Here is a 24,742-nt window from a genome sequence, read left to right as displayed (position 1 = left end):
ACCATCTGCAGGCCAGCTGCTGTGGATTTAGGAAGCGGGACGGACGATGCTGCCTCTCACTCAGTGCCTTCCACGCGCCACGTAATGCCGGCTAGGTGTTTCACATCTATTCTCTCCTGCAGGTCTCCCAACAAACCTGGGGAGGCAGAGTGACTGCCCTTTTACCAGGACGAATTTGAGGCTGAAGGAGAGAGACTGACGTGGCAGGAATTCCAGTGCCCTGGAATCCAGTGTGAGTGGCAACCGAATTCTGGGGTGCAGGGAGGTGAGTCTGGAGATAAAGGCAGGCACCGGGACACAGAGAGCTTCCAATGCCATGTGGCAGTAACGGAGTGTCACATGCTCTGTTTCCTGCCGCCCCCCCCCCCCGACCCCAGCACCAGAAGCAGCCCCTAACTATCTGGGGACAGAACTGGAGTGAGCTGAACTCATGCACACTATGGAAGATGATGTGTATTTGTGTTCTCTCTGCTGGGAGACCCACAACGGAAAATCCAGCCTTCTGGCAAGGGGTCATCTGTGTGTGACACAAAGGATGACAAGAGAGTGGCAGAGAGAGTCTCTAGGGCTGAATGGACACGTCTGATGCCATCTTTATGTTCTTGGCTGTGGCTCACAGTGTGAAGCGTGACCTGCAACTTACCCCATAGCAGTCTCAGTGGTTGTCAAGACAGGGGACGTGCCAGGTACAATTCTGTGAGCCATCCTTGCATTACCTCACTACACACTCAGAAATGCAACCCTCTCTGTTTGGTATCGTTATTACGAAGAATAATAAACCCATTTCACAGGCGAGGAGAGTAATGCACAGAAGGCCAAGTAAATTTCTCCAGAGGACATGGCTACAAGTGGCAGAACTGCGTTGGAAGGAAGGGTGTCTAGGATCAGAGCTTGTGTCCTTACCCATTGTACGGCATGGCGCCCACAAAACAGAGAACCAGACCCCACGATGCTCGCCATATCAGGAAGGCAGCCTTGTGCTGTGAGTAAAGAGGAGACCCCTCCGCAAACAGGCCTAAGCACAAAGGCAATTCACAATCACACAAAACGGAATCAGAAGGAAGGGTGGGCACAGGCAGGGCACACTCCGGGAACCAGTGATGCCATCAAGGACGTAGGTTCTTTCCAGCTCTGATCTGGCCTTTCCTGGAACAGATGTTCCAGGACCAACACCCAGATACAGCAACGTCCAAGTGCACAAAGAGACTGTCTAGTCCTGTATCTCTGCTATGAACAAGGAAGAACCTCAGAAGCCTTCCAGCAAACAGTCTCTTCCTTTCCCACTGGCCAGCATGGGCTCACACCCCCATCCCGCAGTCAGTCAGGAGGGACTGGAAGGCGATGCCACATCTGTCCTGCACGAAAGGTTTGTGAACGTAAGGGCTGTGAGGAAGACCTTCGCCTCTTATTCATCTCTAGGGACTCAGGCAGCGTTTCTACCAGGAAGCCTCCTTTGCCCTCTTTCCTACATCCTGGATGGCGGACCTTCCTCTGAACTTCCACGACACCCCGCGTTTCCCCTATCCCAGCCCCAACCCCACCCGGCTGTCAGAGGCGGATTATTTGTTTCACTCACCAGCCCAGGAGCTGACAGAGTCAAGGGACTTTGTCTTGTGCACCCATCAGAGCCTCAACCCCAGTGGGCGTTCACAAATACCTACCGAATGGGATAAAGGAGAACGGGAGGCCCTTTCTAAACATCTCGTTTGGTGTATCAACCCTGCAGAATCCATATTTTCCACTGTCCCCAAGGAGAAAATGCCTGTGCGGAGAGGGTAAGTGACACCACAAGAGCTCACCTCCACTAAGAGAGACAGGACTCCAGCCCAGGCGCATCCTGACTCCAGCGGTATGCACCCTTGGTGGCGATGCCTCTCTGGATTACCCGTAAACCCCGAGGCTTGGCCTAGAAAGTAACCCCAAGGGAGTGACCTCAGGCTTCTTGAGGAGGTGACCTTTCAACAAAGATGTGAACATGAGGGGAGTCTGAGAGGCAGATATCTGGGGTCAGGACTTTCCCGACAAGAGGGAACGCTCGGGAAGAAGCGACTGAAGCAGAGGCTGCCGGACACAGTGCAGATCCTCTCGGGAGGCTGGAGCAACTGGGGGTGGGGCCGGGAGTGAGAGTCTCACAGAAAGCGGGGACAGCAGAGGGTGACGGGCCCTAGATCCTGCTGGGTGAGCAAGCTTCTGCTTAGTCAGCTGGACCACAAAGGACACCCACGGATCACAGACACTAAGTGACGGCCTGTATCAGGCTGTAAGGGAGGCAGACGAGGGACACGGAGAAGACCGTTCAGAGAAGAGGCAGATTTGGGCAAAGAGCTGGAAGGACAGTGAGGAGGCGCGCCTCCTTGTGAGGCTGACAGCACTCGCCTGGACCGACACAGCCTTCCCCTGGGTGCCCACGTCCCTGTCCCCACCGGCATTTGTGCTCTAGCCATAGTATCACACCCTTAATTAGCGGCCTGAATTCACTCAACAGTCCACCTGCTGGACAGATCATTGTGGGCACCTGCTATGTATGTGCACTGGTCACCTGGTACTTGACAAACATTCTCGGAGCTGACAGGTGCTCCAAAGATCTTGATCCGAGTCCCACTGTGAGACCAGAACTGTGGCTGATGGGGCAACACAGTGTCCCACACAATTAAAATATCTTTATAGCCTCGTGTTTTTTTTTTTTTTTTATGTATCTACAATTAGAGATGGTACGAAAGATGCAACCTTCCCCCTCCTCCCAAAGAGAATCTGAGTACAGAGATGGCCGGTTTCCTCCCCTTGTCACCCAGAAATAGCTGGTACAATAGCCACCCTTTATGATGAAGTCATAACATCACCTTGGGTCAGGGTCCTTCATTCATTGAAGAAACACGTTCTGAGCACCACCTAAATACCATGCATCAGTTTCCCGCACACGGTTTGGGGATGCAGGGATGATTTAGGCTGTATCTGCCAGCAGATGACCACCACATGTCGTGGGAGAAGCGTGTTGGCGGAATTTAAGTCACGGTACCTTAGGAACACAGAGGAGGGCAGCTTAACCCTACGTAAGTGTACTTAGGTACACTTCTGACCCACTTCTCAGGGGTGGGGAGGTTGCTGAGGTAGGCACTTGGAGCACCCACATTTTACAGACCTGCAAGCTGAAGAACCGAGAGATCCCCACAAGTAGAGCCAGATTTCGGTCCTTGGGCTACTGAGCTCCAAACCACCATTGCCGTTTGGCCAGCTCCACAACTGTGATGCAGCCACGGAAACCACTTCCTCTGCCTCTGCTTGCCTCTCAATTCACACCATCTGGTCAATAGAGTGAGACTGGTGGAGACCTCGTTTGGGGCGAGGGGTGGTTTGCAAAAGTCTCTCTACTATGACAAAGGACCTCCCCACAGGGGAACCCTGGAAGCTGAAGTCCTGCTTGGCCACTGGCTCTGAGGCAAGCCTTCCACGCCAAGGGACTCCCTGGTCTGTTGGGCTGTTGCTTCGGGGCCGCTCCTCAGAGGCCAGACACAGAGTCTTAGAACCTTTCGGGGTTGCTCCACCTGGCTGGGTACCTGCATTTCAAGGGGGGACACGGTGTTCCGACCATGATGACTATGCAATCGTGGAACAGTATCTGCATTTCGGCAACTGAAACCCAATCCTGAAACCCCATCCAGGTGTGTCATTGCGAGCGCAATGCCGGCTGCGGAGTCAGGCAAAATGGAGGTGTGATTCCCAGATCCACCCTCTCCTGCATCAGCCACCTAACTCCTTTCAGTTGGTTTCCCTGTGTACGGACGCTGGGCTTTGAGACTTACCTTGAGCCTTTGGGTAATCAAACTGTATATACCACGCACACCTTAGCTCCTCGAGAGCTAGGCTGCAGGAAGAGGCAATCACACCGTGCCCTGAGTTAGGGACACATCAGCAATGGAGGGACGTATGCCAGGTCCCCGGGAGTCTAGTCCCACCTTCTGTCCAGGGTTGGGGGTTGGGGTGGTGGTGGTTGGACTGGTGGTTCTTTTTTTTTTTTTTTTTTAAAGATTTTATTTATTTATTTGACAGAGAGAGAGACAGCCAGCGAGAGAGGGAACACGAGCAGGGGGAGTGGGAGAGGAAGAAGCAGGCTCCCAGTGGAGGAGCCCGATGCGGGGCTCGATCCCAGGACCCCGGGATCACGCCCTGAGCTGAAGGCAGATGCTTAACGACTGAGCCACCCAGGCGCCCCTGGACTGGTGGTTCTTTTTTCTTGTCCAAGGCACACACTTCATTTCACACCGAGGTGGGTTGTAGCGAATGAGGGTAATCCTCACAGTTGAGTCTAGTCTATGGAAGGGAGAACCAGCAGTGGGGTCACACTCTCCACTGGATGCTGGAGGAACCGACACAGTTTCCTCCAGGGCTTGCTGGCACCTGGTGGGGGCCCCTAGGGAGTCAGATTCCCTCGGAGAGTTCCCATAGGAGCAGGCAGCTGATCCTTGCCTCCCTGACAGCCACAGGGACTGATTAATCAAAGCCCTTGTAAAGGGAAGACCAGTTAGTATACTTTCTCTTGTCCTCACAGAAAACTCAGACTGCAACTTACTGTGAAAAATGAACTCATCAAAACAAAGTCCAAGGGAGGGGGCTGAAGGCCTGCTTATTTCCTGGGTCACAGGTGCCATGAAGTGACATATTTTTTCCATGTTTCTGCTTATCCCTCCTCACTGGAAGGTAGGACCCCTCCACATTAGGAAAATTTGTGCCACATTCCAAACTCCGAGTTCAAACGCATCCAAGGCTCCGTGTAAAATGAGGTGAGATCTTTGCCGAGTGTAATCCTATTCTAAGCAAGGAAGCCTTCTCCAGAAAAACTCTGCTGCCAGATTGCATTTCCAATTAGCTCACTGAGAACCAGAGTAAAACATCTGTCCATTTGGGGGAATTTATAATGCAATCTCCATCACTTCTTTTCAATACAAAGTTCTGTGAACAGTGCCTTTTCAACCAGGTACTCCTCAGGGTAAATGGAAATTGCTCTCTACTGAACCTGACAGCCGAACGTTAAGTAGGAATCAGGCAAATGAAGTGAATCCTCGATCTACACGGGATGGCATGCATGGGGCTGGGGAAATGAGAGGCAGGGAGAAGAGTGTCTGGGTCCACTGGCCATCTACTGAACAGAAGGAGGTGGAAAGGGGCTGGAATGTGGCGTGGGGGTGGAGCAGGAGGCGGTGTGCCGAAGATGAGGCATTTGAGGGGAGGCAAGGCCTGCTGTGCCTGCTCCAAGAGGCCGGACGTTACCGTAAGTGCAGCAGGAAGCCCCTGTAGAGTTTTGAGCAGGGCAGACAAGACCAGCTTCGGATTTAAGAAAGGTCCCTCAGGCAGTGGGATGAAAACATTCGTGGCCAAGGGTCAAGACTGGTGGTGATTATCAAGCAGAGATGAAGGTCATCTGGACTAGGCAACCAACCATAGTGATGGAAGAAGTGTCAAGATCTTATTTAGAAGGACGGAGGAGGCTGGATTAGCTGGCCTTGGTGACTGAAGGGGTGGTGAGAGAGGCAGCAAGGAAGGATGGCTTTAAGGATCGCTGGCCTAAGCAGCTGGGTAGAAGGCTGCTTTTCACTGAGTTAGGCAACAGCGGAGGAGATGCAGATGTATGGGGGGTGGGGGTGGGTGCGGTCAGTTTTGGACATGTTGTGTGTTCTCTGCCTGGGGCCCTCAACCACCTAGTACCTCAGTGACTTGGGGGAGCTGACCCAGCCTCTCTGTGCCTCGGATGCCTCATCAGGAATAGAAGGATATAAAAATTCGGAATATAGCTAATTTCTGTTTCATTTAGTCTAGCATAATGTTCTCCCTTTGCAGAGCACAGTGCTGTTTGACAGTCAGGTATTCCCTAGGTAAAATGGGAGTCTCTCTACTTATCCATATACTGGTCGGTTTTACTTAACTGCCTTGTGTGTTTTCAACATGCAGCACGCGTTGGCAGTGCTAAAAGAAAAAAAAAATGAACTCAAAGCAATGTGTTTAACACACGTGTGCCATAGGTTAGCCCATCAGCCTCTCTCTCAGAGACTCAGCCCCCCTTCAGGCCCTCCAGTCTTCCTCCTGTAGCCTCACTCCCTCAGGGATGGTTGGTGAGCCTTTGGGACCTACTCTCTCCAATACTTCTCTTCCCCGTAAAGTCATCTCCAGGGTCCCAGGGAGTGGCTAGCACTTGTTGAGTACAATGTGTCTGTGGGCCTGTCAGTTGTCTCAGGTGTGTGGTTTAGAGAGGACAGACCCAGATCTGGAAACCAACACTCTGTGCCTGCATAGCCGACAGGTGAAGAAGCCAGCCAGACCAAGATCTGAACAGGGCCCCACCACTTTTCCTTGTTTGACTTTGGGCAGGTTACTTAATCTCTCTGTGGTCAGTTTCCTCACCTGTCAGATGAGGACAATGATCGGTTCTGGGATAATGACTCATTTTTGCTTCCTTCCTTTAGATCAGGAAAATAGTACCTGTTAAAAACTTCAAGTATCGATTACTTCCAGGGCTAAAAAGAGAATCTCTGCTTATCTGGACATCTGCTTGGACAGGCACAAAAGAGGCCAAGCACATTTTTACCCTGTAGACAACGCTGAACTTCACCCGAGCCCTGAAAAAAGCCACAGGAGAGAAATCTCTAGAGGCTCTCGCGTTCCAGAAATGGATTACCATAAAGGACCACTCTTCCCATTGTAACTTAGACAAGGCCTGCAGTTCACTCTTTGTCATACCTCCCGTCAGTCTCTCGGGTGACTCTTGGGTTTACATGTGACAAGGCCAAACACACAGACCTTCTTCCTTCTTTGGCTGAAGGGCCAGACACAGTCCCTCCAGCTCCCTGCTGTCTCAGGAACAGCAAGTGCGATTAAAAGTCAGTCCTCCCGAAACTAGCTAGACGCAGAGAGAACCATTTCCTGTTCGACTGACAGACTAATCCTGAATGCAGAAACACCCGTACCTTAAACGTCCCCACTATAACGTGTCTACTCATCCCTATGAAGAAAGGGCAAAACACCCTGCCGAGACACACTGATCTTCAGATCCGGGGACTCTCCGGACTGCAAGAACTTGAATAGACAAGCTCTCTACTAGTTGTGCTTTTCCCTTTGCCAGCGTACATGCATAGCCTAAGCAAAAACCCCTAGTAAGAAAACAAAAATTAGTTAACAGGTACTCCTCACGCGTGCGCTCTACAGGGAACGTAACCAGGCTGTCACGCAGAAGCCCCACCCCACCCAGCTCGGCACCAGGTATGTCGTCTGTAACGTCACCCGCAGCGCCCGGAAACTCTCCCAGCGACCTCAGGAAGCATTCGTTCTGTGCAGTCACTCTGGTGCGCCGCCGTGGCGGGGTGGGGGTGGGGGCGGGCTCAACCCTCCCAACTCGCGGGGTGCTTACGTTTCGGGTTTCATGCACCCACGCCGCGGCCCACGGAGAGGAGCCCACTGTGCCCCGGGACATTCCCGTCTCCCTCCCGGCCCCGTACAGCCCGAGGAATGCTAAAAACCACACGGCTTCGGCACATGGTCCCATCCCTATGACGTCACGCGCAGTTCCGCAGCCCCGCCTTCCGTGGGGCGCGCGTGGCTGTTCTCTCTAGGAAGCCGGGAGGACGTCTCCTCTCGGTTGTCTTAACCCTTCTGTTTTCTGGAGGCGCGTTTCCACCGCCTAGGCTGAGGATGGGGCGGGGGGGGGGGCGCGGTAGGTGCGCTGGCGGCGGGCTGGCGGGAACCTGATCCCGGGAAAGAACGAGGGAAAGCGAGGGCCTGAGAGGGAGCGAGGGAGAATCTCCCTAAACAGGCCGTATGCGCATTAGTGTCGCAGGACTAGCGTTCTCCGTGAGCCATGAGCGAGCGGTGCTGTCTGAAAGAATAGCTGTTTTTCTCACAAGCCCTATCTCAGCCGTATCAGCAGTGCGATCTGAGAACCTGCGTATGGCGTATTTCTCCTTCTCTGGTTAGGGTTGCCATTTTTAGCGGAGACGAGAGGGAGACTTCTAACGGGCAGTGCTAGACCCTGGGACATCACTGGCTCCAGTGTTCCACGGGGTCAGAAAGAGTCAGTTTCTTTGGCATTGCCTCCTGTATTTGCTGAGAAATTCTGTCTGGGTGGTGAGAGAAAGAGAGGTCACGATGTGACACAGGAAAAGACATGCTTTTAATAGGCTCTGTGATTCCTACACTGCTTGCAATTATTTAGACCGTAGTAATCAGATTACAAGCTGCAGTGTATGAGATTTGGAGAAAGAAGGCATCTTTGGTTGTCCAGTCTGCTAGAATACAGCCGATCCTGACAGTAGACATATAGTGTGATCAGAAATTTGGTTTTATAATTAATCACAGGATTCCATTTACATTTCCAATACAATTTCCTTATGCTGACTACTACTGTGTGTGTGTGTGTGTGTGTGTGTGTGTGTGTGTGTGTGTGTGTGTGTTAGGGTGGTTTTGCTTGTTTTGTCAAAAACATAAAATGGAATGGCTTTTCTTGCCTGAGCCTCTCAAGGTACCAGCAACAGAGAAAGGATTAAAAAAAAAAAAAGATTCCATATTTTGAGGAGATTTGCAACAACTCCCTATCAAAAGGGCAGGGTCTCTTACCTGGAACCTCTTGGGATTCAGTAAAATGTTTTGTGAATAGTTTGTTTTTTTTAGGGAAGCACTGGTCCTGGCGTTTTTAGTTGGATATTGACTACATTTCAGACTGTACTGGAGATTTGCATGAAATAGGTAAGTTTCAGCTCTGGATTGAGAGAACCCAACCCTAGGGAAGGGTCTGAGGGAAGCACACCACAGAGAGTCAATGGTGGAGACAAGGAAGCCAGGTTATTGGGAGCTGGAATGGATGAGTCCCAGTGGTCAACTCAGATCAAGCTCTGTCTTTCTGGACAGTTGTCAGACTGAACAATGGGTAGAGGTCACAAACACCTCATGTCTGAACTCGGTATGTGACAAAGTCTCTCAATGGGGATGTAAACAGCCACGTGGCTCAGAAGTTTCAATGCCTGCAACACAGCACCACAGACAGAGGAGGCCTCACCCTGGGCCTGGAATATCCCTCCAGCTCAGAAGCATCACAACCTGGACACAGACTCCCAAATACCTCACAGACCTCACACTCTGGCTCACAAGACCCAAACTATCCCAATAACACACTGAGGGAAGCCACCACATAGACTCAGTGGCCTAGACAAGGAAGCTGGGTGTTTGGGAGCTGGAGTGGATGAGCTCCAGACCCAGGAAAGGGCAGCTAGGAGACCTCAGTGCATTGGACATACAAGATCAAACAACCCACAGAACTCAACTCTTGGGAACCCAAGAATCTTATGAGGAAGGAGACACGAAACAGCCGAGAGCCAATAAATTCTAAAATACAGATCCACATGCATTTTAGGAACCTAACAACCTGCAACACAGAAACTTAATAGCTCGCAGGCCTCACACGCTGCACATAGATGCCACACAATCACAGAGCTCGCAACCCTGCATGCAGACACACAAACAGCACAGAGCACCTGCACTGTGAACACTCGGACACCTCCTGTCTTGTGACAAATCACCTTTGTGATCTTACAACCTACAGTAGGGGCCCCCAGGCGCTCAAATATGCCAACCTCGACAGAGACCCTCAGGAGAGCTCAAACCCCAATTCCTGAAATACATCATGGCAACAGCCCCAGACACCTTACATTCTGCACACTGCACCCAAAACAGGTCAGATACCTCACACACTGGGAGAGAGCCCTGAACAGCCCAGAGAACCCTCACTTGGGACACACAACACTCCACAGCTCAGTGATCGCACACGGCGGACACACCCTCACACAGCTCAGAGATCTCAAATCTTGGACAGACCCCAAACCAGCTCAGAGAAATGACATCTTGCCTTTGAACACAAAAAGTCACCCCATACAGGACACACGCCAATGAGAGCCACAATGAGGTCTCACCCAGCCCCATAAGTGACACACAGAGACTGAAAGACAGAATTACAGAGAGCCTTTCTGGAACCTCCTTTTCCAGGGGGAAGGATGACCCCCAGGTTTTGCCATCATTGGCTGTTTCTGGACAAAGACACAGCTGCACTAGGCCCAGGTCACACCCAGGAGGGCAGCACCCCCTGCGCCAGGCTTGACACACAGTAGAGCCCTCCGCCCATCAAAAGAGGGATACCCTCTAGGATGGAAGTGTTCATACCATCCTCAGGAGACTCACACTGTCCTTAAGACCCCTCAGCCCTGCTGAGGAGTGGAAGCTGTGGAAGGTGGAGCAGGAAAGTCCCACGCTGCTCATGGTAGATCCAGCCCCCCCCCAGCCTCGTGGGAGGCCTGGCCCACATCCCATTCACCCTAAACACAGTGCTTCCTTCAGCCTTCTCAGCCCCTAAACCTTGGAGGCACTGCAGCCACCTGGTTTTCCCAGTGTCTAGCTGAGCCCCGAACGGAAGGACACCTTCAGCCAGCAGATCCTTTGCAAGCCCCTGAACACGACGGGGGAAGGAGATGGTGAAGGGGTTCACACTGCCCTGCCAGGTAGACATGCCAGACCACGTACCTGACCCCCGAAGGGTGCCTCTGTTCCACCCACCCCTCCACCTTATCATCTCCCCATCCCCGGAGAGGAAACCTGTCCCCTCCTCTCAATGTCTAAGTCTGCTTTAAAGGGAAAGGTGGCATGGCATGAGGTTCTCCGGTTCCTGCCGGGCTTTGTGCACACTGTGAGGCACGTACGTCTCCCCCCTCCTCTCCCACCATGAGGCCAACACCAGAGCAGGGCTATTTGCTCATGGGCAATATCCACTGTAGGGCAGTGGGATTTGGGGACAGAGGCTGATGTGGGCCCGACTGGTGCACCGGGGACACACACACTGGCCCACCTCTGAGGCCATGGTGGATTGTCACTGCCCCAGGAACACAGGAGCCCAGTCTTGCACTTGCAGCCTTTCAGACCCAGGTGTGAATACAGTCAGGGCTAAATGACTGACTGGTGAGAAGTTCACTGACTTGAGAATCCACCTATGTCTTACTTACCTACCCTCACCCAAACATCTCCCGCCTAATGCTTAAAATCCCATCATTTAAGTAAGTGTTCACCTCTTTGGGCTGAGTAGGCCACCACCATCCGTTTCCCTGGAGAAACCTGGCCTGCAGTATGTCATGAGCCCCCTGAAAGATCTCCGCCCATCCAGGACCTACACATGGAGTCTGGTGGGCACCTACCGGAGAAAGATTTAGTGATTTGCTATTGGGCTCTGATATCCATATTGTGGGATCCACTACCCACTGTTAAAAACGTAAGGGGAAGACAGACTAGAGGACAGAATAAAAGCCAGTGATCCCACTGAGCTGGCGAGTATCTCCAGCCTCTTTTGCTGATGAGCAGCCTGAGGTTCCAGAGGAGGATTCCAAACCCTTCACTTCCACCTCCACTCTTCAAAGCCCCACCTATGCACCTATAAACTCTCTGAGGACACCCCCACCTCCAGCCAATGGGTGTTCTCTCCCCTGGAAGATCCTGGTAGGTAATCCCATCTAGACCGATCAGATCCAGGGGTGTCCTTCATCTCTGCCCTGCTCACCCATCAGGGAACCAGTCACGTGCTTCCCTGCCATGTTCCCTGGTCCCCGCTTGATTACAATCTGTAGAGCTGACGGGTTGGGGCCAGACGTGGGATGATGGTGACCTCAGGGGAGGCTCAGGTCCTTGCATGGTGGTGAGCTCCCCTGCACCCTGCACACCATGGTCTGTTTGGGAACACAAGGCTCCCTCACTCCAGCTGTGCGTCCCAGAGCGGACTGCTTCTTCCGAGCCTCTCAGTGGTACATCCTAGTACAGGAAGGTACCACCCACCGCTCCTCTACCAACTTTACACCCCACACTCGGTGATTTGCCCAGAGAGGGTCACATCACCCCCCCAGCTCCCCTCCTGCCCGGGGGAATACACCTAAATGGGTAGTGGATTGCTCCAGCTCAGTCTCGCTGCTCTTAAAAATCCCCCACAGGGATCATTGCAGCTGCAGACTCCAAGATCTTGGAGACAGCCTGGGAGAAAGAGCTCAGCCTCCGGTCAACAGCCCCTACTTCGTGAATGGGGTGCTGACGATGCCAGCAAAGGGGCGTTTGTTACCCCAGCCACACCGGGGGAAGCATGAATTGCTAAGAGAACTTTGCAGGGCTCTGTGGCGGCACCTACCGAAATTTGATTCTACCCTGTCCCCACCCACAGCACAATTTCAGCTTCATGAAAAGAGGCGCACACGTGGGTCTTCTGTGATGTCTCTCCAGCATGTAGAACAGTCTCCAGCATGTAGAACAGTATCAGGTACACAAGTAGGTACTTCAGAGATGTTCCTGTAGCCAAAGGAACCTGTGATCCAGCAATTTCCACCGCTCTACCAACTTGTCTTAAATATTTACACAGGCACAGAATTGTGTGTATAATGACAAGAGCAAATTTCTGGGGGAAAGAAACTCTAAATGGCCATTAGTAGTCGACCGCCTTTGGAAGCGGAAATGAGAGAGGAAGTGTTCCTATCAAACCATGGAGCACTCACTGGCCTTCAAACAGGAGAGGAGCAAATCTGTACTGGCCGGAGAGCTGTATGTTATTTTGTTTTTATTTTCTTTATATTTTTAAATGGGGAGTAGCATGTAAGAAGTACTCCTAAGTCAACCAGTGTCTGTACGTGTGTATGTATGTGCACGTGCAGTTTGTAAATATGGGTAACAGGGACAAGGAGGAAACACCTAATCTGGCTACAGTGGTCACCTCTGATGACCGAACTGATGAAGGCAAGATTTGGACAACTCATCATGTCTTCAGGTGTAGCCAACTCTATTTCTAAAACTGGCCAGAAACCTATCCAAAGATAGCTGCTTTCCTTTCAGGGTTTTTTTTTTTTTTTCCATTTTGTTGAGCTGTCAGTCATGTACCATGAAATTCACCCTTTTTTAGTTATATATGCACAAGCTTGTGCAAACTGTCACCGATATCTAATTCCAGAACAAACCCCATATCACTAGCAGTCCCTCCCCAATCCCCTGTCCCAGGAACCCTGGATATTCACTACCCGGCCCCATGTCTCCACAGATTTGTCCACTCTGGATATTTCAACTGAACAGGATCATACATTATGTGGCCTTTGAGTCTGGCTTCTTTCACTCAGCATAATGTGTTCAGGATTCATCCATGTTGTAGCAAGTATCACGACTCCATTCTTTATTGGCTGAATATGATTCTACTCCATGTATATATCACCACATGTGATATATTCATGACATGGTTGGCATCTGGGTTGTTTGCACTCTTCGACTGTTGTGACTAATGTTGCTAGGAACATTTGTATACCAGTTTTTGTGTGAGCTTATGTCCTCACTTGTCCTCGATATACACCTAGGAGCGGCGTAACTGGGTCACACGGCAATTCTGTTTAACTTTTTAAGGAGCTGCCAAACTGTCTTCCACAGCAGATGTTCCATTTTGCATTCCCACCAGCAAGGTACGAGGATTTCAATTTTTGCACATCCTCCCCAACACTTCTTATTTTCATTTTTGAAAGTTCTGTCCATACTAGTGGGTGGGAAGTTGTAATTCATTGTGCTTTCAATTTTTATTTCCCTAACGACTAATATTTTTGAACACCTTTTCATGTCCTTATTGGATATTTGTATATCTTTTTTATAGAAATGTCTATTCAAATGCTTAGCCTGTCTTTAACTGGGTTGTCTTTTTACCGTTAATTTGTATGAACTCTTTTTACATTCTGCATACTGGACCCTTATCAATACATGAATCTTTTCTCCCATTCTTTCCATTTGTTTTTTTCACATTCTTATGGTGTCCTTTAAGACAAAATTTTTTTTCTAATTTTGATGAAGTCGTTTTTACCCATTTGGCATTTATTATCTGTGCTTTGGTCTCATAGCTAAGAATCCACCACCTAACCCAATGGCACAAAGATTTACTCCTATGCTCTCTTACAGAAGTTTTATAGTTTTTTTTTTTTTAAAGATTTTATTTATTTATTTATTTATTTATTTATTTATTTATTTATTTGACAGAGAGAGACGGCGAAGGAGGGAACACAAGCAAGGGGAGTGTGAGAGGGAGAAGCAGGCTTCCCGCCGAGCAGGGAGCCCGATGTGGGGCTCCATCCCAGGACCCTGGGATCATGACCTGAGCCGAAGGTAGACGCTTTACGGCTGAGCCACCCAGGCGCCCCTGAACTTTTGTAGTTTTAGCTCTTACATTTGAGTTTTGATCCCTTCTGACTTAATTTTTGTCTATGCTATCAAGTTTGGATTCAAATTCATTTCTTTAAATGTGAGTATCTAGTTGTCCCAGCAGCATCTGCTAACAAGCCTGTTCTTTTCCCATGTAATTGTCTTGGCACTGCTGCCAACAATTAGCATAGTTGGATGGGTTATTTCTGGACTCTCAATTCCATTCCGTTGATCTCTGTGGCCATCCTTATATCAGTATTACATCGCATTGATTACGGGAGCTTTGAAAGAATGTTTGAAATCGGAATGTGTGAGTCCTCCACCTTTGCTGTCTTCTGCGAGACTGTTTCAACCATTCTGGGTCCCTGCAAGTGCCACATGAATTTCAGGATCAGTCTCAATTTCTGAAACACTGCAGTTAGAATATCGATAGGGATTACACTGAATGCTTGGATCCGTTTGGGGAATGTTGCTAACTCGACGACATCAAGTGTCCCAACCCATGAACACAGGAGGTCTTTCCATTTATTTAAGTATGCTTTAATCTCTTTCAACTGTGTCTTGTAATTTTCAGTGTACAACTCTCACACCTGTTTGATTAAATTAATTCCTAAATATGTCATTCTTTTGACTCTATTGTAACTGAAATTGTTTGCTTGCTTACTTATTTGGATTATTCACTGCTAATGTACAGAAATAGAATTGATTTTTATGTATCAATCTAGTTTATGCTAGGGTTAAACTAATTGTAACAATAACAAACTGAAGTCCTACTCGACTAACGAAAAGACTGACTCAAACACCAACACTGACACCCTCTGATGGAAAGAGCAAAGAAGAGACACACATTACATACAAGGGAACAAACTGGATGGCAGGCTACTTATGCATCAGAATCCATGTGACCCAGAATTTTCAGATTCATGCAAATGCTTTTAAAAATGAAGGTGAAACAAAAACTTCAAAACAAACAAAAAGGCGGAGGAAATGCACAGCCGGCAGATCTGCCCTACAAAACATGTTAAAGGAAGTTCTTTGGGAAGAAGGCAAATGATATCCAGAGAAAATCAGGAGCTATACAAAGAACTGAATAGTGCTGAGCATGGTAAAGTTGCGGGTGAATATGAACTTTTTCTCTTACGCTTCATCTCCTTAAAGGAGAACTATTTAAAGTAACAGTAGTCACAATGTATTGTGGGGTTTAAGACACTGGTAGAAATAAAATGCAAGGCAGCCACAGCACCAAGGATAGGAGAAAGGAAGTGGAGGTATACAGTCATATGAGTCAGACAGTGTACACGAAGTGGCAGAATACCATTAGAAGGCATGCTGTGATAAGCAACAATACATACTGGAAACCCTAGAGCAAGCATCTGAAAAGAATGTTTAAAGGCATATAACTAGTAAGCCAACAGTGGAGATAAAATGGAATAACAGCGAATGTTCAACTGATTCAAAATTATGGAGGGAAAAGGAAAATCTGAATAAAAAACACATATAGAAATATACAGTCAGCCAGATGGTAGATTAACACGCAAACTGTTAACACACTAAATGTACCCTGCCTCCACAACAATTAAAAGACCTAATTTGTCACTTTAGATAAAAATAGCAAGACTTGACTATATACTGTCAAAAGAATCCCACTTTATTTTTATTTTTTTAAAGATTTTATTTATTTATTTATTTATTTATTTATTTATTTAACAGAGAGAGAGAGAGAGAGAGAGAAAGAGACAGCCAGCGAGAGAGGGAACACAAGCATGGGGAGTGGGAGAGGAAGAAGCAGGCTTCCAGCAGAGGAGCCTGATGTGGGGCTCGATCCCAGAATGCCGGGATCATGCCCTGAGCCGAAGGCAGACGCTTAACGATTGCGCCACCCAGGCGCCCCAAAAGAATCCCACTTTAAGTATGAATCCATATATAAGTTAAAAGTAAATGAGTGGAAAATGATAATGCTATGGTCTGAAGGTGTCTCCTCCAAAATTTCTGATGTGAAATGCTAACCCCCAAAGACGATAGTATTAGGAAGTTGGCCTTTGGGAGGGGTTTAGGTCCTAGGACAGAGCCCTCATGCATGGGACTGGGGCCCTTAGAAAAGAGGCTCCAGACAGAGCCTTTGTCTTTCCACTATGTGAGGACACGACCACAAATCTGTGACCTGGAAGAGGGCCTTCACTAGAACCCAACCAAGCTGGCCCCTGATCTCGGACCTCCAACCTCCATGTCTGTGAGAAGTAAGTTTGTGTAGAAGCCACCCAGTCTGCGGTACTTTGTTCCTGCATCCCCAACACACTAAGACACATACACCCAGCAAACGTGAATCAAATGAGTAGCCGGAGGGGCTAAATTAATATTACACAAAGAATACTAAAGAATGAGGATTATCACAAGGCAAAAGACAGATTTACATGATAAGAGAGGTCTAGTCATCGAGAAGATGTAAAAATTATGAATGTGCATGCATTTTTAAAACACAAGAACTAAAAACTGATGAAACTAAAAAGAAAAACGGACAAACCAGTTGTAGTGAGAGGCTTCAGCGTTCTCCTGCCCACAACTGACAGCACAAGTGGACAATTCAATCAGACACTCTACGGAACACCGGAGCATCACTCTCCACAGACATGAAGGACAGCGGAATACATACTCTTCTGAAGTGCACATACAATGTTCACCAAGATAGACCATCTGCTGTGCCACAAAGTATATCTCAACTTCTAAAGGACTGAAATCATACAAACTAGGTTCTCTGACCACAAAGAATTAAAATAGAAACGGGTTGTAGCGAGGTATCTGGAAAACCACAAAATACTTTGAAATTAAATGACATGTCTCAATAATGCGGGGATCAAAGAAGAAACTGCAAGAAGTTGAAAAGGAAGACACAGTGTATCAAAATTTGTGAGGTGAATCTAAAACAATGCACTGAGGGAAATTTCTATCCTTAAATACTTATGTTAGAAAAGAAGAATTGTCTCAGATCAATTATCTGTCACCTTAAGAAATTAAAAAAGCAAAATCAATTTAAACCTAAGGCAAGTGGAAAACGTTTAATGGAGGTCTGAACAGAGATCAACTTAGAAATAATAAAATCGATACAAAGGAATCAATGAAACTAAGCATAATCCCCTCCAGTTCCATCCATGTCGATGCAAACGGTGGGTATTTGATGGAACTGGAGGGGATTATGGTAAGTGAAATAAATCAAGCAGAGAAAGACAATTATCATATGGTTTCACTCACATGTGGAACATAAGGAATAGCATGGAGGACATTAGAAGAAGGAAGGGAAAAATGAAGGGGGGGGAATCAGAGAGGGAGATGAACCATGAGAGACTATGGACTCCGGGAAACAAACTGCAGGTGTCAGAGGGGAGGGGGGTGGGGGATTGGGATAGGCCCGTGATCGGTATTAAGGAGGGTGCGTATTGCATGGAGCACTGGGTGTTATACGCAAACAATGAATCATGGAACACGATATCAACAACTAATGATGTACTGTATGGTGACTAACATAACGTAATAAAAAAATAAAATAAATAAAATAAAATAAGGAAACTAAGAATTGGTTCTTTGACAAGATTAGTAAATCTAACAGGTTTAGCCAGACTGATAAAAACGAATGAGGGCAGGGGCGCCTGGGTGGCTCAGTTGGTTAAGTAGTCTGCCTTTGGCTCAGGTCATGATCTTAGGATCCTGGGATCGAGCCCTGGGTCGGGCTCCCTGCTCAGTGGGGACACTGCTTCTGTCTCCCTCCGCCGCTCCCCCTGCTTGTGGCTCTGTCAAATAAATAAATAAAATCTTGGGAAAAAAAAAAAAAGGAATGAGGGCAGAGTGATACAGGTGACTACTATCAGTATGGCCAGAGGGGACATCAATACAGATCCTTCAGACACCAACTGGGTAAGAAAATATTATTAAAAATATTATCCAATAAAAGATGAAATGGGAAAACTCCCTGAAAGACACTAGCTAGCAAACCTCCATCAAGAAGTTGTTAACAGGAATGGCCCTCTATCTGTCAAAGAGAATGAATTCAATAAATCAAACACAAAACAAAAACCATTCCCTCACAAAACACTCAAGGCTTAAGTGGCTTCACTGTTTAAATTCTATCAAATATACAGGGAAGAAATTTATGCCAGTTTTGTACAAAATCTTCCAGGTAACTGAAGAAGAGGTTACACTTCCTAAAGCATGTTACAGAGCCAGCAATATCCTGACATCAAAGTGAGACAAAAACTTTTTAAGAAAATAAATTACAGACCGTGGAAAAAAAAATAAAGGGAAATATCTCTATAAAGTAGAGTCCAGAGAATAGAAGGGACAGCCATTACTGCTCAACATCAATTACAGGAAGAACTGTCCATTATAGACCCAACAGAAGAATCATCAACATGAAAGAACCTCAATTCCAGGCACCAACAGGAAAAGATGTACATGGCATGGCCTACAAGATACTGACTACCCTTGTGACTCAGCCAATGAGAAACTGTCATCACTCTGAACTCTCGCTTTTTCTCCAGTGGACTTTTGTTCAAAACAACCCCTTCGACTTCCTCCTTCTCCATAAAATAACGTTCCTCTCCTTGGTTTGTTGGACTTGCCTAGGATTTTGCCTTAGGTTGCTTGTTCCGATTTCTAATTCTCTGCTACTCCTGAATAAACCCATTTTTGCTGGTAAAATAACTGGCTGTTCTACTTTTAAGGCTAACAAGAGCAATATAACTCATGAACACAGATGCAGTAATCCAAAATAAAATATCAGCTGCTTGAAACCAGCAATACATACAAAAGATAAAATACCATAGTGAAATGGCATTTGCTCTACGGCATCAAGACTGGTTGAGCGTTTGATAATCAATCACGCTAACTGACCATAACAACAGACTAAAGATGTATGAGCATCTCGACAGATGCATAAAAAGTATTGGATAAAATGTACTTGACAAAAACTCCTAGGAAATTAGGAATAGAGAGGGATTTCTATCTTAGTCTCTAAGGGCGGATCTAACAAAACTACCGTAGACTGGATGACTTACAAAAACCACAGAAATGTATTTCTTACACTTTTGGATGCCAGGAAGCCCAAGATCAAGGTGCTGGCAGATTTAGGATCAGGTGAGGACCTGCTTCCTGTCACACAGGCTGCTGACTTCTTGCCTTCACATGGCAGGAGGGCCGAGGGAGCTCTCAGGAGTCTCTTTTATAAGGGTGCTAATGCCATTCATGTGGGCTCCGTGCTCATGACCTGATCACCTCCCAAACGCCCCACCTCCAATTACCCTGATACTGGAGAAAGGCTTCACCATGGATGCTGGGGAGATGGCAATACTCACTCAGTCTATGGCAACATCCTTAATGGATAACTGGCATCTACGAAAAGATCTAAAGCTAATAGAATCATGAATCGTGAAGGTCTGAATGCTTCCCTTCTAAGACAGGGAACACAGCAAGTATGTGTCCTTTTGCCACTTCTAGTCAATAGTTTACTGCCTGTTCTAGCCAATAAAAAAATCGAAAAGAAAGAAAGAAAGAAAGAAAGAAAGAAAGAAAGAAAGAAAGAAAGAAAGAGAGAAAGAGAGAAAGAGAGAAGGAAGGAAGGAAGGAAGGAAGGAAGGAAGGAAGGAAGGAAAGAAAGAAAGAAAGAAAGAAAGAAAGAAAGAAAGAAAGAAAGAAAGAAAGAAAGAGTCATTATTCACAGGCAAAACCTGAATCCATAAAAAGAATCCACAGAAAAGTTACCTGAATTAAGAGGCCAGTTTAGCAAACTAACAAGACACAAAATCAGTATGCAAAAGTCAATTGTTTCTATGTACCAGCCATAAACTCTCAAAAATGGACATTGTAAAAAGCAACACTACATAGGATAACACACAAAACAGAAGAGAAGTGTGCCACCATCGTCCCCACTCCCCAACTACAGAGTTGTGGCTCAGAGGTTTGAAGCAGATAGCCCGTCTCAGAGGAATGAATTCTATTTGCAATGGAGTGTTTTTGAAGGTCAGGCCTAGGGGCACTTTCGAAACACTGGAGGCTGTGGTAAAAGGCAACCCAGAGGAGATTGGTGGAATTCTTGGACACAGAGGATCAACAACTGTAGGCTGGCTGGACTACCTGAGACAATCAGGGACAATAGATAGCTGGAAGGAACCTGCCTAGGGTCAGAAAAAAATCTCAAACATTAACTTTGACAGCTAGCCCTTCAAAGGATCAGGGATTTCACGGGTTTATATTATGAAGCAACATTGCCAGGGCACTGCTGAATACAGTAGAAGCAGCCCCCAGTTAGTGGGCCCAAACAGCTGGGTCTGGTCAGGGAAAGAGACAAAGAGGGCCCTGCCAAAAGCACTCATCCCAGGGTGACAGTGGGCATACCCGAGTCGGCTCTCCCTGAGGAGTAACAGCTGAAGCATAACACAGCTAGGATGGAGGGTGAGGCTAGGGGGAGAATAAGGTGTGAAAACAGACTCCACTAAAATAAACCAGCCAGACACCAAACAACTAAACAAGCAAATAGCAATAACAAACCTGGGAAGGGGTAGGATGGTCCAGTACCCAGAATTGCTATAATATTTTACATAGCGTAGCAACCGGACTATTGTAGGGAGGTCTGGTTTCCAGACCAAAACAAAAAAATAATAAAAACAAACAAAGAAAAAAAAAACACCCAGGAAAGTATGAATAAGTGAGCAACAGAAACTGGCTGTGGTTGCAACCAGATGTCAGATTTGACAAGGAATTCAAAGCTGCTGTTATAAATAGGTCCAAAGAACAAAAGGAAACCACAATCAAAGAAGTAAAGGAAGGTATGATGAAAATGTCACATCAACTAGGGAATAACAATAAAGAGAGAACAGTTATCAAAAAGAACCAAATAGAAGTTCTGGAGTTGAAAAGTGCAATAACCGAAGTAAAAAATTCACTCAAGGAGGGATGCCTGGGTGGTGTCTGCCTTCGGCTCAGGTCATGATCCCAGGGTCCTGGGATCGAGTCCCACATCGGGCTCCTAACTCAGCGGGGAGCCTGCTTCTCCCTCTGCCTGCTTCTCCCTCTCCCCCTGCTTGTGCTCAGTCTGTCAAATAAATAAAATCTTAAAAAAAAAAAAGTCACTCAGGAGATCAACAGTAGTTGAACTACCAGAGAAAGATTTAGCTATCTTGAAGACAGACAGAGGTTATGGAATCTGAAGAAAGAGAGGAAAACAAATGAGGAACATAAACTGAGCTGCAGAGAAATATGGGACACTCTTAACAACACTCACAGAGGCACATGAGAGTGCCAGAATACAGACAGAAAGGAACAGAAAAAATATTCAAAGCTATACTGCCTGAAAGAAACTAAAGGAACTCCAAGCAGGATAAACAAGAAGAGATTCAGACATAGCTTAGTAAAAATGCTGAAAGCCAAAGGCAAGGAGAATCTCTTGAAAACAAGAAGAGAGAATGACCCCCCTCTCTTAGAGGGGGGAAAGCCAATCAGATTAACAGCAGATTTCTAAGCAGAAACAATGGAGGCCAGAAGGAAGTGGGATAATCATTCAAAATGCTCAACGACCAAGAACCTCACATGCAGTAAATTCTTTTTAAGATGAAAGCAACATTACTGAATCTGTTCCTTAGTTCTAACCGTTGTTTTGGTTTGGTTTGGTTTTTGTAAGAGTCCTCAGGGTTTTCTGTGGATAACAGCATGTCGTCCGCTTCTGCGTTAAGATGGCGGAGGAGTAGGGGACCCCTTTTTCAGCTGGTCCCCTGAGTCGAGCTGGATAGGTACCAGACCATCCTGAACACCACTGAATCAGCCTGAGACGCAGGAAGATACATCTGGACCTCTACAAACGAACATCTCCAGCGCTGAGTATTAAGATAGGAAGTGGGAAGCAGTGAAGCCGCGCACAGATATCGGAAGATAAACGGAAGGGGGAGGGAGCCGCCGTGTTCGGGCGCTGGGAAGCAGTAGCCACCTGCAGTGGGGAGCGGGCGGACTCGTGGACTGTGAGAGAGCAGACTAAGACGTGAGCCGGGGAACGCACGCGACCAGTCTGAAAACCGGAGCTCCGGAGTGCACGTGAACCACACTGAAATGGAGCTTCGGAGCACGTGGGGGCGGCTGGCGGTGTTAGAAACACAAAGGACAGAGACTTGCCGGCCCTGGAAGCGAGGGCTGGGACGCTGGCTGTGGGGCGCACATCCCGGGACGCTGCAGGGTTGAGCAGCACCAACAGTAACGGAGTTAAAGTGGCCAGAAGACCCCAGTGGAGAGCGGTCTGCGATCCCTCTGCTCTGAGACAGAGGCTGGGATTCGGCTACTGCTGCTCTGACTCTCAGAAGAGGCACAGCAAAACGCCAGGGAAAGCTGCCAGAGAACAAAAGCCTGGAAATACCGGCTCACAGTGTGCCCGTCCCCATCCCCCCTCGCAGGGGACACGGAGACTCTACCCAAACAGGGTTGCCTGAGTATCGGTGCAGCAGGCCCCTCCCCCAGAAGGCAGGCTGAAAATTCAAGAAGCCCACATCCCTAAGGTCCCTATAAAACAAGTACACACTGCCTGGGTCCTGGTCAATAATTTGGGCTCTGGGCAACCCCACAACCTCTCTTCATCAGAATGACGAGAAGACATGCCCCCCAGCAAAGAAAAAACAATGAGTCTGTGGCCTCTGCCACAGAAGTAATGGATATGGATATAACCAAATTATCAGAAATGGAGTTCAGAGTAACAATGGTCAAGATGATGTGTAGACTTGAAAAAATATTAACGAGAATTTAGAATCTCTAGGGGCGGAAATGAGAGTGAATCTGGCAGAAAGTAAAAATACTGTGAATGAAATGCAGTCAAAACTAGATGCTCTGATGGCCAGGGTGAATGAGGCAGAAGACCAACTGGCGAACTGGAGGATGGGTTAGAAGAGAAAGCTAAAACAGAAACTTGGCTCAAAAAAAATCCAATCTCAAGAATGTAGGTTACGGGAGATTACTGACTCAAGAAACATTCCAATGTCAGAATCATTGGCATTCCCGAGGGGGTGGAGAAAAACAGAAGTCTAGAAGAGATATTTGAACAAATTGTAGCTGAAAACTTCCGTAATTTAGCAAAGGATACAAGCATTCATGTCCAAGAGGCAGAGAGGACCCCTCCGAAGCTCAACCATGACAAACCTACACCACGTCACGTCATAGTGCATTTCGCAAATATTAGATCCAAGGATACAGTACTGAAAGCGGCCAGGGCAAAGACATTTCTTGCGTACCAAGGCAAAGGTATCAGAATTACGTCAGACCTGTCTACACAGACCCAGAATGAGAGAAAGGGCTGGGGGGGGCATTTTTAAAGCTCTTTCAGAGAAAAACATGCAGCCAAGGATCCCTTAGCCAGCAAGGCTGCAATTCAGAATTGATGGAGAGATAAAGACCTTCCAGAATCGCCGGTCACTGACCAATTTCATAATCACGAAACCAGCCCTACAGGAGATATTAAGGGGGATTCTACAAAAGTAAAAAGGCCCCAAGAGTGATACAGAAGAGAAAGTCACAATCTATAGAAACAAAGACTTTACAGGCAACATGGCATCATTAAAATCATATCTCTCAGTACTCAGTCTTAATGTAAATGGTTTGAACCATCCCATAAAACTCCACAGGGTTGCAGACTGGATAAAAAGACATGACCCATCCATTTGCTGTCTACAAGACTCATTTTGAACCTAAAGATACATCCAGACTGAAAGTAAAGGGATGGAATACCATTTTTCATGCCAATGGACCTCAAAAGAAAGCTGGGGTAGCAATTCTCATATCAGACAGATAGGATTTTAAACTAAAGAGTATAGTTAGAGATACAGAAGGGCACTATATTATTCTTAAAGGATGTATCCAACAAGAGGATATGACAATTATAAATATCTATGCCCCCAACAGGGGAGCAGCAAGATACACAAGCCAACTCTTAACCAGAATAAAGAGACATAGAGATAATAATACGTTAATAGTAGGGGACCTCAACACTCCACTACCAGCAATAGATAGATCACCTATGCAGAAAATCAACAAAGAAACAAGAGTCTTGAATGCCATTCTAGACGAGTTGGACCTCATAGATATATAAAGAACACTACACCCCAGGACAACACAATACTCATTCTATTCTAATGCCCATGGAACATTCTCAAGAATAGACCATGTTCTGGGACACAAAACAGGTCTCAACTGATACCAAAAGACTGAAATTATTCCCTGCATATTCTCAGACCACAATGCTTTGAAAATGGAACTCAACCACAAGGAGAAATTTGGAAGAAACTCAAACACTTGGAGACTAAGAACCATCCTGCTCAAGAATGATTCGATAAACCAGGAAATCAAAAATCAATTTAAACAATTTATGGAGACCAACGAGAATGAAAACACAACGGTCCAAAACCTATGGGACACTGCAAAGGCAGTCCTACGGGGAAAATACATACCCATCCAAGCCTCACTCAAAAGAATAGAAAAATCTAAAATGCAGTTTTTATATTCTCAC

At 47.1% G+C, this 24,742-nt stretch overlaps 1 protein-coding gene across 21 annotated transcripts in view; it reads right to left on the bottom strand.

Annotated features, from left to right (window-relative positions):
* FAM156A (family with sequence similarity 156 member A) overlaps positions 1 to 24,742 on the bottom strand; it is a 55,435-nt gene that overhangs the window by 12,355 nt on the left and 18,338 nt on the right. For 4 of the 21 annotated variants that reach the window (XM_087859726.1, XM_087859736.1, XM_087859737.1 and 1 more), the window contains exon 1: positions 3 to 19,062. The exons of 8 other annotated variants lie outside the window; for them this stretch is intronic. In XM_087859726.1, the coding sequence (XP_087715852.1) occupies positions 3 to 5 (3 nt within the window). In that variant the 5' untranslated portion in view covers positions 6 to 19,062. Of the gene's footprint in view, positions 1 to 2; positions 19,063 to 24,742 lie in introns of those variants that run through there. 9 more of the 21 variants (XM_087859733.1, XM_087859727.1, XM_087859730.1 and 6 more) reach the window with 9 other exon arrangements.

This window comes from Ursus americanus, chromosome X (genome assembly GCF_024610735.1).
Source record: "Ursus americanus isolate L20-20 chromosome X, mUrsAme1.1.p, whole genome shotgun sequence".
Lineage (NCBI taxonomy): Eukaryota > Metazoa > Chordata > Mammalia > Carnivora > Ursidae > Ursus > Ursus americanus.
The sequence above is the reverse complement of the archived record's forward strand: the minus strand, read 5'-3'. Positions and strand labels throughout refer to the sequence as shown.